The sequence below is a fragment of the Cyprinodon variegatus genome, unplaced genomic scaffold (assembly GCF_000732505.1).
Source record: "Cyprinodon variegatus isolate N-32 unplaced genomic scaffold, C_variegatus-1.0 Scaffold2316, whole genome shotgun sequence".
In the NCBI taxonomy this organism is placed as follows: Eukaryota; Metazoa; Chordata; class Actinopteri; order Cyprinodontiformes; family Cyprinodontidae; genus Cyprinodon; species Cyprinodon variegatus.
In genome coordinates, this window is record NW_015152769.1 from 8,587 (window position 1) to 21,473 (window position 12,887).

General features: G+C 39.3%; 1 protein-coding gene across 4 annotated transcripts in view; it reads left to right on the forward strand.

Annotated features, from left to right (window-relative positions):
* Window positions 1-2,941: 2,941 nt before the first annotated feature.
* The window catches only part of LOC107080780, a 13,813-nt gene continuing 3,867 nt past the window's right edge, over window positions 2,942-12,887 (forward strand). The window contains exons 1-10 of one of the 4 annotated variants that reach the window (XM_015368980.1): window positions 2,942-3,063; window positions 4,910-5,005; window positions 5,127-5,624; window positions 5,723-5,875; window positions 6,492-6,569; window positions 6,807-6,893; window positions 8,787-8,834; window positions 11,362-11,484; window positions 11,561-11,635; window positions 11,742-11,781. In XM_015368980.1, the coding sequence (XP_015224466.1) occupies window positions 3,040-3,063; window positions 4,910-5,005; window positions 5,127-5,624; window positions 5,723-5,875; window positions 6,492-6,569; window positions 6,807-6,893; window positions 8,787-8,834; window positions 11,362-11,484; window positions 11,561-11,635; window positions 11,742-11,781 (1,222 nt within the window). In that variant the 5' untranslated portion in view covers window positions 2,942-3,039. Of the gene's footprint in view, window positions 3,064-4,909; window positions 5,006-5,126; window positions 5,625-5,722; window positions 5,876-5,908; window positions 6,149-6,491; window positions 6,570-6,806; window positions 6,894-8,786; window positions 8,835-11,361; window positions 11,485-11,560; window positions 11,636-11,741; window positions 11,782-12,887 lie in introns of those variants that run through there. The other 3 variants (XM_015368981.1, XM_015368982.1, XM_015368984.1) reach the window with 3 other exon arrangements.

Genomic DNA, 12,887 nt, shown 5'->3' on the forward strand with positions numbered 1-12,887 from the left:
ATTGAGCAATACATGAAAAAAAAAGAACTATAAACTAGTTCATTTTTTGGAACTGTGAACTTAGTTCAAAATTTTGAATTATGAACTATGAACTGAACTAGCTCATTTTAAAATGTGTGAACTGAACTTTGAACTAGTTTACATAGAAAGAGAACTTTCCCAACACTGTTGATGGAAGCGCTTAACAGCAAACACAATTGCCAGCCCTTCGTTATTTAGCTGCGAGTATCCTTCTTCTGCAGCTGTTAACGTGCGTGAAGCAAAACCAAAAGGCTTCTCTGACCCATCCTCGTGGGACAGCACTGCCCCTACACCGTACGGCGATGCATCACATGCAAGGTTCAACTCTTCTGGCAACTCTTTGTCTGGATCGAAGTGCACCAGATATTTCGCTGACTGGAGCAATTCTTTCACGTCCCTAATGCTTTTTCTTGCTCCTCACACCACTGCCACTTTGTGTCATTGTGCAGTAGTTTATACAGCAGCGCCAAGACCTTTGAGAGGTCCTGTAGGAATTTTCCATAGTAATTCACCATTCCAAGGAAAGATCTGAGTTTGGTGATGTTCTCCTGTATAGCTCGGACTTTGTCTTCCACTGGGCAGATACCCTCGGCTGTGATCTTGTGTCCTAGGTAAGTGACACTTGGTGCCATGAACACACATTTGTCCCTTTTTAGTCTCAGCCCTGCATCTAAGAGTCTCTGTAACACCTGCTCCAAGTTGCTGAGAAGTTCAACCTTTGTAGACCCCATAATGAGCAGGTCTACGTGTGGGATGCCCTGCAACAGACTGTCCATTGTCCTTTGGAAAATGGTGGTTGTATTTGAATAAACCCTTGTGTGTGTTGATGGTGACGAACTCCTTAGACTCATCGTATAGCAGCAGCTGTTGATAGGCGTGGCACATGTCCAGTTTTGTAAATGACTTTCCCCCAGCCAGAGTTGCAAACAGGTCATCTACGCATAGCAGCTTTGACACCTGGTTCACAGTAAGCTTATAGTCCCCACATATTCTCATTGTTTTGTCAGGCTTCATAACAGGAACAATGGGAGCTGCCCACTTGGAGAACTGGACTGGCTCAGTGATGCCCAGCGTCTGTAAGCGTAGCAGCTCCTCCTCCACTTTCTGTTTCATTGAGTAGGGTACCACTCTGGGCTTGTAGAAACGTGGTGGGGCCTTGGGGTCAATGTGGAGTTTCAATGTCATTCCTCTCAGTGTGCCCAGCTCGTCCCTGAACACCTCACTGTACTGCTGTAGAACATCCTCTGTTGTGGCTGTGTACTTTACCTCATGCCAGTTTGGTTTAATTTTTCTATGTCAGTCACGACCCAGAAGACTAGTTCGACTACCCTTTGCCACCACTAGTCTCCCCTCAGCCTTCTGATTTCCCACTGCAATGCTCACCTTTAGCACTCCAATGTAGGGAATGGGCGGACCAGTGTACGTCCTCAGCTTGAGCTTGGATGGAGACAGGGGTGGTGGGTTGGAACTCCAGGTCCTCCTGTAGATCTCCTCGCTGATGACAGACACTGTCGCACCTGAATCGATCGCAAACTTAACATCATCTCCATGTACATTGACTCTGGTATAGTATGGCATAGGCGGGTTCTCATCAGTGTCCATTGCAAACATGTCAAAAGAGCACATAGCCTCCTTGCTAGCTTCCTCTACATGGTGTGTGTGAGCCTGATGTTGCTTTCCCTTCCATTTTCGGTCTTTGTTTTGGTTTAGACCCTCTGCACTTCTTTTCTTAATGTCCTTTTTTCTTTCACCCGAGGCAGACTGCATCCTTGAATTTGCATTCATTTGCATAGTGTGCCCCTCCACACCTAAAACATTCAACTGGCTTGCCACATCGCGAACTTTCTTGACATGCTCCAGCATGCCCTTTCTGGATGTCTTTGGCATTGCTAGCAGCCCTTTCCATGCCCTGAGAAAACTCTAGAGCCTTTTTGAAAGTCAAAGTTGCCGTATGCAGCATCATCATTTATGCCGCATACCAGCTGGTCACATAGTATGTCATCTAGCACCACTCCGAATTCACAGTGCTCTGACAGCTGTCTAAGCTCTGCTAAGAAGTTAGCCACGGACTGGCCTGACTTTCTGAAGTGACTGTGGAACTTGAAACGCTGAACAATTACAGAGGGTTTCGGATGGTGGTGGTCGCTAATGAGTTTGACTAAGTCTGCATATGGAATTTCACCTGGTTTCCGTGGTGTAGCCAAGTTCCGAATCAACTTTTGCCCCACACACACTCATGAGAATCGAGCGCTTCCTAGCCTCTTCAGTAATTCCATTAGCATTGAAAAAGTGTCCCATACCTTCCTCATACTCAGTTCAATCCTCATCTCCCTTCACATACTCACCGATAGGTCCAAATGTTGCCATGATCTGTACAGGTCATTGTTCTTCTCCCTGTCCCCTTTCCACAGCAACTGGTGCTCTGTTCCCGTTGCCAACCTCCTCTTGTCCCTCGGCGATAGCTTGTTTTCGTTCCTTTACCCCGGTTTTATTCAAAGAGGCTTGTCGCCTAAGCATGCTATAGCACTTGACTAGCTAAAGCTAACAACAAAACAAACGCGAAAACAAACTCCAGTTTACTTCATCGCCAAAAATATGTGGTAACTTCTCTTCAGTGAACCACACTAATACTGATGCCGAGTTTGTATTTTATGTAAGGTCCAAACCATACAGGTAATGGACTCGGAGAGAAACTGTTAATACAACTTGCCAACATCCGGTCTTCTTCTATGGTTGTGAGATCTACACTCTGAGCTGGATAATACACATTCCTACATTCTATAATATCGGGCGCCATCTATTGATAACAATTACAATTGCCCATATTAACATCATTACAACAGGTATTTTTAGAAATGCAAGAGTTTAACAGGATATAGATCAAATTGATAACCACAGACCTCATTCACTTTTATACTGTATGACGTATTGCTACACTAAAAGCTGCTTTATTTATTTCAGGCTACAGGTGATAAAAACAGACCTGCAGTCCCACCTCGAATCCACCGCAGCCTCTCAATGTCCAACACCCCTGGCTTACAGGTAAGACCTCCTCCTTCAAAGCTGGTGACCACTGCCGAAGACATAAAACTGCTACATAGGGACAGGTGGTTATCAAAGCAATTTATGTGGTCAACTCAGTTTATGAAGCATTTATTGTATTGTTTATTTTTGCTGTTAAACATTTTTATAACTTCAAAAAAATCTAAATTTAAATCTAAATGAAATCTCTCATACTTAAAAATAGGGATGTTCCTATCCAATATTTATATCAGAAATCAGCCAGACAAATAATATTAGAAAATATCAGCCTGGATATAAAATCTCAGATATTTCTCTGATAGAAACTCTCTGCTTCTGGCTAAAGTATATGCAACCCATTGGTTAACAACAAATGGGTGAGTTATTTTCATTTCTATACCCTTCGAGCAAAAATTGGTTGAAGTTACATTGTAAAGACTAAATGATTTACGTCCAAACAACGTAACAATGATTTTTGGACTAAATCAAGCCTATCAAAGACCGACGAGATTTAGCCTGAATGATGTTGTTTGGGGGGATTGTTCTTCACTGGTGTTATCCATCCAACACTACAAAATAAGAAATAAATGTAGCTTATATATATTATTTGTGCTGAAGTAATTTCTTTTAAAGTTATTTGTATGAGGGTATCACATTTCAAATTTGACTCAGACAGTTTAGCTTAAAACCTGATTGTGAATCAATGTTTCCTTTTGACAGGTACTGGTTGCTGAGGTTACCAAAGTTATACAGTAGTAAATATGGCTGCAGTGTTACAAGGGTATAGCATTTTTCCAGCCGCATCCTGTTAAAATAAGATTACTCTTAAAACCATAGATGATGTATATTGTAAACATAATCTACATTAGTAAAAAGCACAGAACTGCATGATACACAACATCACTTTTATTGTCAAGAAAATTAAGCGTAATTTGCCAGCAGCAGTGGTTGCCAGTATTTTACTATACAAAATACAGAACGGCACATGAGATTTTAGTGTTTAAGCCTTTCAGTATGAAGAAATAACAAAGTAATCAAAACACACACTTTTGCTCCACATAAATGAATTATTTATATCAAACCAGTTAGGGAAAACAAAAGTGATCTGATTTCCTGTCCAGTATCCTTACAAAGTATTGAGATCTGAATAAAATAATAATACTACATCATGTATCCAAATGAATTTAATGTACTTAAATTTTAGGGGTAAAAATCTTTTTGGTAACTCAGTAAACATGGAGTGGATATTTAGACTAAGTACCGGTACTACATATTCTGTAAATGTGGAGGTTGTTGTGACACCCATGGTTAGTTGACACACCTCAATTTAACATGTCCCTTTGGTCAAATTAGTTTTAGTATTTACAGGTTATTTATTCAGTTTTACTTATTTTTAAAATAATTATATTGAAGCATTGTTGAAAAGCAATATTTGATTTTCATTTAGTTTCATTTAGTTAGATTTACTTGTTAGATCCAAGGCATTTCAGTGACCATTGTGGGTTTTTATTTAATAAATGGAAACAAGAATTTTGTTAACGTATTTAAATAATTTGCCTGGCCTTTGTTGAGGGATCTGTAAATATGACGATTTGCCAAATAATCCCAAATTGCTAAAGCATGCAAAGCTGAGAAATTAAAATAAATTTAATAGAAGACTTGAATTAATGTTTGAAATTTAAAAATGTTGCAAAAACCAGAAAATCAGTTGTAAGATGAAAATGCTTTCCTGATACTACATAGCTATTATACATTTGTTGTCACATGTATTTTTGTGATTTGATATGTTAACCACTAGCTAAAAGTCATGACTTCATGTGGCAAGATCAAACTTTGTTTTCTTTTTTGCTTTTTGTTTCTTTAAAAGCTATTAAAACCAGAAACAAAAAACCTGGCAAAACCATGTACGAGGGTCTTAGATGAATTCCCTGATCCTATCTATGAAGACCCAGATTCATTATTGGTAATGGATTTTATTATTTTGTTTGGTAGAATATTACCCCTGAAGACTTTTGTTTACAGTGGGAATAAATATTAACAATAATGTGTTTTCTGTGAAATACTATTATCTTTTATTTTTTTAGAACTCTATCCCAGATGTAAGTCAGTCAGAGTCTATACCCAAGCCTGTACCTGTGCCGAGGAGAAGATATAGACAAAATCTACAACTATATGATTCCAAAAACACAACCAAAGCAAACTACGTCAGCAAAACCACACCAGGAAAAAACAATAACATGACAAACACAACTGCCACAACATGGACAACCAACATTCCAAATATCCCCAATACAAATTTCACAAACTACAGTACCGACAGGACATTGGAGACAAACACGATTGGGAGAACTAGAACAGATTTGGATTCAGATTCAGATTCAGATTCTATTTATTCGCTCCACCTGTCGGAACCTCTGAGAAAAAACACAACCTACGCTACAACAGTCACATTAACCCAAAACATCAAGACACCAACTTTAACCAGCGTTGGAACAGTCAACTCAACCTACAACGATCACAGAACCAACCAGACCAACACAGTTTATCCTTCACACAAAACAGCCTATACAGGACTTTGTGCAGTAAGTTGAGCACATTAAAATATTGTCGGTCTCTCACTTTGCCTTAAAGAAGACAAAATCATTAAGTACTAATTATTTACATGTCATTCTGTGAACAGACTATCCAAAGTCGGAATGACTCAGAAGTCTACATGATACCGCGCCCTGTTCGCCAACCTCAACAGATCCCACCTGGGGCCAATGGCATAGATACATCAACAAATGGCAGCCTACAGTATTATGATGTGAGAACAGATAATAAAGGTGTGAAGGTAGGTGTTATAGCAAAAATGTTTTTATTTTTTTTCCTTTGAAAATTCTGCACTTTATTTTGAAAGTTCAGAATTTGACTTTGTTTATATAGCATGTCATTTTGTAAACAGAGTGTTCAGAGAAGGAATACCTTAGACTGCAACATGATACCTCGCCCTGCTAACAAACCTCTCCTTCGGCCTGAATCATCCAAGATCAAGGGCATGATTTCAACAGCATTTGACAGATCACAGAATTATGACATGGGAACATATTTGCATAAAAGCTTGAAGGTATATGTTATAGTCAAAATATATGTTTTCATCTGGAAGAGTCTGCAATTGGCTGTGATAGTTATTTCAATACCAAGTTATTTTGTGAACAGACTAATCAATGTAGAAAGAACTGGTAGGAAGAATGGTGCCTCGTCTTGCTCACCAACCTTCAACTTTACCATCTGAGACTAAGGAGTGAATTCAACAACAGATAGCAGTCTGCATAATTATGACATGGGATTGTATTTAGTCATACATACATACGTACCTTACTTGAATCATATATATATATTTTTTTTGCTGAAGCTGGTTTAACCTCAACATTTTATAACTTTGTATCTGTGTTTTTTCCATTTTTAAGAAACCACCTCCTCCTCCCCCTCATCCTTCTCTTAAACCTACCCCTCTTTACTACGGCCGAGAAAATTCCACTTTGCAGGTAAGACTACAGGTGTATATTTCACCTCTTAAATTTTCATTATTATTTGGGTCAGATCAGTTTCTCATCAGATAATACCAGAGACCAGGACTTTGACTTGTTAACTGAACTCAAGGCATCTCAAGTCAAGTCACAGCCCTAACTTCAATATACAAACATACTCACAACTTTTTTCTTACAAAGAAGTTTTGACTTATTTACGCTTTCAAAACATAACAAACTTCTTCTAAATTCTAGACCAGAGACAACACAAACAGAGCTCCACCTTTACATCAACATCAAAAGTATCACAGTGGCTCAATGGTGGACCTGCGTTACTTAGAGGTAAGTCGTTTAATGCTTGGGCTGGGCAGACAACTCTCTCCTTGATAAAAACAACTTTTTTTTTATATCTGCATTTTTTTGTTATTCAATGCAATATACATTTCAAGCACTTGACCCTGGTTTATTGCAGTTTAGCCAAAATATTTAATTAAACTATTAAATTTATTTTTGGTTGTTTTTGCCAAGAAAATTATTACAGGGGTGGCCAAGCACAGAATGCAACTGTTTTTGACATCTACTTAATCATATTTAGTTACATTAACATAATTGATTTATGCCACCCTTACATTAAAAATTGTAGTAAAGTAACTAAATAACATTAAGTAAATGCCAAAAATGGTTGCAAAATTTTTGGTGGTGCAATGTACGCTGAGGGGTGACCAAACGGGGAAAGGTGCTAAAACCAGTTCAGTGTCAAGGCTCAGAAAGTAGGACCCAGAATTCAGGCAGACAGAACAGATGTGTTTAAAAACAAAACGCTTTACTGACTGCTCTGTAAAACTGTGGTTCATCAGCTGGGACCGGCTTACTGGAATCCCTGTAATGATAGAAACTCAGGTTAGTGACCACAAAACTCATACGGGGGATGATAGCCAGCAAGTTCTGTCCATTCCCAGAGGAAGAGGTGGAATCCTGCCGGATGGTTCTCCACAGCAGGAGGCAGGAGCTGCCCAGAGAGTTCCAGGAGTAAAGCACAGCAGACTGATGAGCGGAAGCCAGCAGACAAGGAAGAACAGAAGAATTGGAAGGAAGAATCCAGAGCAGGTGTCGATGCAGGAGCAGATGTCCAGGCCAGAAGATCAGTGAGACGAAGAGCTACTGAAGGGGAATCCAAACCGGGGTCAGGGGACAGATAAGATAAGGTCAGAAGTCCAGAGGCAGAAACTAGTCAGAATCAGTTAATCAAAACACAACTGGGTACGCTAGAGAACTCTCACACACAGCTTGAATAATCTGGCACGGACGGCTGGAAGCAAGCAGCTTAAATAGGAACTGGAACAGGTGGATCAGATGAGAGAAGTGGAATACTGGGCGGAGCTAAGCAGGTGGAAGAAATGAACAAATAATGCAGTCATTAGTGCCAAGATTATGACATTCAGGGTAAATCCACTCTGTACCAACAGGAAAATGAACCCACACAACATCAGTATTTTCCAAATAAAGACTAATTAAATGTCCCTAAAGCCCTTGCTAATGAATACACACATATATTTACACATCCATGCACTCTTAAGAAAATGTATACTGTTTGCACTTTGGTCTAGCTTTGGTTCCAGGGGAAGCCTCTTATCTGTTGGTCGGGTGTTGCTGTGCATGCACACTTTGGCTTTTGTTCCCCAGTTCGCACTGTGAAATGTGAAAGTGGCACAAAAATGCAACTTACTATTTTATAAAAAGCGGGAGGGCTCAGGAGAAAGAAGCATGAATCAGAGATTTGGGATATTCTTTCATTTGTAGGATGGCTCTCTTTGATTATGCATTCCTCACTTAAACAGTAAGAAATTACCTAAGTGCCCGTTTAGCCTTAATTTTCATAGCTTCAAAAAGATTTTTTCGCATTCTTTTTAAGCAACCACCTCTTCTTCCTCCTTATCCTCATCATGAACTTACCTCCCATCTTTACTGCCATAGGGAAAATCCGGCTTCACAGGCAAGACTACAGGGGAATTTTCTTTCCTCTTTGATTTATCATTTTGGTCAGATCAGTTTCTCATCAGATAATTCCAAAGGTGAGGATTTTGACTTGATTGCTTGACTCAAGGCTGTCTCAAGACAATTCACAGTCTTGACTTGTAACTTGGATAAACATACTTGCAACTTAGGAAGTTATAGTTTCTTACAAAAAATCTGTCTCATGTTTTCCAAATGTAATAAACTCTTTTTAAATTTTAGGCTAGAGACACCACAAACAGAGCTCCACTTTTACATCAACGTCGTAAGGTTAGTCCTTCTATCCAGCATAGAAAACTATCCTAGACTTGCATAAAACAATAAGTGTTTTTGAAATGTGCAATTCTTTGTTTATGAATACCATCTCTACAATTTTGTTTAATTTTTTTTGTCCACTGTAGCAGTCCCCGTGTTGCTCGTTCAGTCTATTCTTTGATGATTAGCATTCAGTTAAACCTTAAAACCATCAGCACTTGAATCAGAAAGCTTATTTCAAATAAAAGACGAACAAAACTAGCTATTCTACCTAGTTCACCCAAGCAGAACACTTTTTGATGGATGTTTTGGCTCGGCAGAGTGGAAGGCCTTCGCTTCAGTTTTGTTCTTTGCAAGCCCCGTCTCTCGTCTGTTCATCCAAAAGCAGCTCTCAAAGATATTTGGGTTAATCTGATGCAATAAAAAGAGGCAATTTGGGGGGGTGGGGGTTCATTTTATAAATCACTGTAGCCCGGGATGTCTCCCTTTAGATACGTTGAGTTATAAAATTAACCCGGTTTGCTGCCAGCCGCAGCCCTCATGCAGCAGCGGCAGTATCTCAGCGACTTTTAATTGCTCCTCCCATCAAACAGCAATTGGGCCCCGCTGTTCGGTAGTTAGATTTAGGTTACCAGTACTGGATTATCCCTCTCTCTGCAAACAGTTTTAGGAAACACTGTGTTCAGCTTGGTTTGAATCGAGGAATAAAAAAACCACAGACCTCTCGGTAGCTACTTAGCGTAGCTTTCAGATGAGAAGCTCTTAAATCTAGCCTATAGCAGCCGTAGGCCGCCGCCAATAGTTGAATTGGAAGCAGTTTGTTTTAAAAAAAAAGTCTATTGAAGGGGTGTGCTTTCAGAGGTGAGTAGTTCCGATTACATCATCGTCATTCGATCCCAACATATCTCACTAAGGGATACAGAACACCATGCATTAGAGTAGATAAGATTTTTTCTATTTAGGTTACCGTAACATAGATGCATTGATGGTATCTTTTCATCAAAACTATGGTTTAATGTTTTAAGATATAATTGTTTTAAAGCAATATAAAAGCTTGTAAACCTATCCTCACCAGCTGACTAAATTTGAATCTCCTTAGACCCTACAGCTCTCAGTTTGGCCCATTAAGTCGCTGTCTGATTGTGGACATCATGCACATGAACTAAATTTTGTTCTACTTCTATTATCCTGTAGCCTGACGTAGTCCGACTCAATTCTAGTCAGAATATGAGTCTGATACTGCTCCATAGAGCTGTGATTATGGGGCGTGTTTCGAACGAACCAGGAAAAAAAATGCCTCTGCACTCAATTGGATAGATCTACAACCAATAAGAGCAACGGAGTGCGTGACGTATGTTAAGCGAGGCATAGTTGTTGTCCACAAAAATCAAAGCGTGCAGTTTCGCTTTTCTCTGTTCCTCTTTTAAAATTAATTTGCTGTCGATATCTTCTAGAACAGACCTAATAGCAGAATCTACTCACCCAAACTCTCCAGCGGCAGCCATTATTGTTGTCGCCCTAGCGCGCTTTGGTCACGTGGTTGATTACGTTACTGTTGATCATCTGTCCATCATCGTATAAAGTCCGCCCTGACAATTTGATTGGATCGCCTGACAGTGGGCTTTAATACTCGCGCTACTATGGAGCAGAGCCAGACCGAACTTCCCCGAACTCAAACCTTGTGGGCGGGACTAAGTTCTGACTGGCACCCAGGCTAATTATCCTGCAAACAGGAAGTTGGAATGAGCTGCTAGTGTGGGTCCTTAAGCAAGACCCTTCACACTAATGCTTGCTTTGAGGGTGGCGGCCTAGCGGTTAGGGCATTGCACTTGGAATCCTGAGGTACTGAGTTCAAGCCCCAATCCCGTGGACCACCATTCTGGCTCCCTGAGCAAAGATCATTTACCCCATACTGCTCCCCGGGCACCCACTGCTTCCCAAGGAGATAGGTTGAATGCAGAGAGTTGACTTTGTTGCTCTTTGCTGTTGACAGAGTAATGCCAATAAAAATGCTGGCAAAAAAAATGATCAAACAGTAATTAAAAATCCATTATCCATTAAACCTTTTCATATTGGGTAAAAAATAAAACCGCAGATTTCAGTAAATTTAATGGGACTTTGTGACAGACCATCACCAAGTAATAAATACATTAGAGTAAAAAAGGTCAAAGATACATGGGGTTTTCTAAACATAATACAACTAAACACCTTACAGAAAGCTGCCATGGATTTGTATTGACCCCACAACTATCCTTAATAGGCATAATAACTTTGAGTGCAGTTGAAACTGCAGGTATTTTAGGTTTTGTCTTTACCAGCTTTGAATATCTAGAGACTGTACTTTTTCCCTGGCTGTGAGCCAAAAACAAAATCAACATTAATGCTGTGCAGGTCAGGCGACTGTTGATTTCCTGAGGTTAAGCAATTGTATGAAAGTGTCCACAGATGTGTCAGCAGTACAGAGAAAGAAATACTAATTACTTGGACATCAAATACTGAATTTTTATCTGGCAATTAAGACATTTATTTTGATCTATTATAGAGCAGAGATGCACCTCCGTCGCTCAACCCTGAGGAGGAACCATTCATGAGCTCAAGAATGTTTAAGTACAACTACATGGGCCCTCAAAACACTGACTATCTACCCAATTATGACTTTGTTGATGTAAGAAGCTCTTTTTACTGGAATATATGTTTTATTACCAATCTTTTAATTATTTCTTTATGTGAAAACCTCTCAGACACTAGCATCCACTGGTCCTTATGATGCAGATAACCAGAGCACCTATGATAACTTGTATCAATACTCTCCAGAAGTAGGTTTATTTATTTATTTATTTTTTTTACTTTTCTTATTCTGCAGTTAAACAAAGACATTTTATCTGTATTTAAATGACTAAAATAATAATCTGTTTCCTTAAGGACATCCCTGAGCTGCTATTCTGGTTGAATAAAGTATCTAGTAAGTACAATGTTACATAAATTGTTATGTTGTCTTCAACCAAAGATCACAAAGTGGTTTGTTTCCTTCATTGATTTAAATATTCATATGCATTTGTGTTGACTCTATATAAGAAGTAATTTTTTATACACTAATCTGTCTCACAAATTACTAGAATTATGTGTTGTCACCCTGTTTCCTGCTCTGTGTTTAGAACTATGGGATACATTTTATAAAAGTTAGCATTTTACTCTTTCCTCCATAGCTTAGACAAAGCATGGGCATTGGCAAAAAAAACAGACTTTAAATGCAGCTAAGCATACAATTTCAATGACAACAATGAAAGTACAATTAAAAAAATCAAATCTACCAAGGTGATCAGCCGCAGGTCTGACCAAGCGGCAGTTTTTTTTTCTTGCTCAGATGTAATCACTGCACAACTCCTGCTCCTCAAGAGATCGTAGTTCTGGGGGAGAACATACCAGGAAAAGCTGATCAGCCAATTAGGGGCTTCCCTGGAATAACATAAGTCGTAACAAGAATCATAAACCAGAGAGATCTAACACTTAAATAAGATATAACTACAAAAATACTTTTCAAAGACTGTGGCCATTTTTTTATTCTTAGAGGTTTAACATTTGATCAATCTCTGGAACTATTAAACTGGTTTTATTTAAATCTGATTAATAGAAACTGTTATCAATTCCTAGGTAATATTGAATGTTTTTCATTAATAATTTCTAGCTTCTATAAAAACAAAATTACATCAAGACAATCATTGGTTTTAACCTTACTTTAAATAACTTATTGATATAGTAAATCACCATAAAACATGACTTAAAGTTTAACTGCAATTTCATCTTAACTAGACAAGGACGATTGCTCAGATTACAGCACAGGGCTCCTGTTATTGTCATAGGAAAAAAGTAATGCTGCGTTCACACCGGGCGCAGCAGGCACGACAGAAGCAGCGAGTTTACATGCAAAGTCAATGGTTGACGCGCGTCAAGGCGCAGCAAAAGGTCCCGCGGCGCGTTTTGAGCAGCAGGCGCAGCGCGTCTGAGCAGCTGAAGCAGCGCGTCGGGAGCGTTTAAGCATCTGACGCGCTTGACGCGCTGCAAATGTGC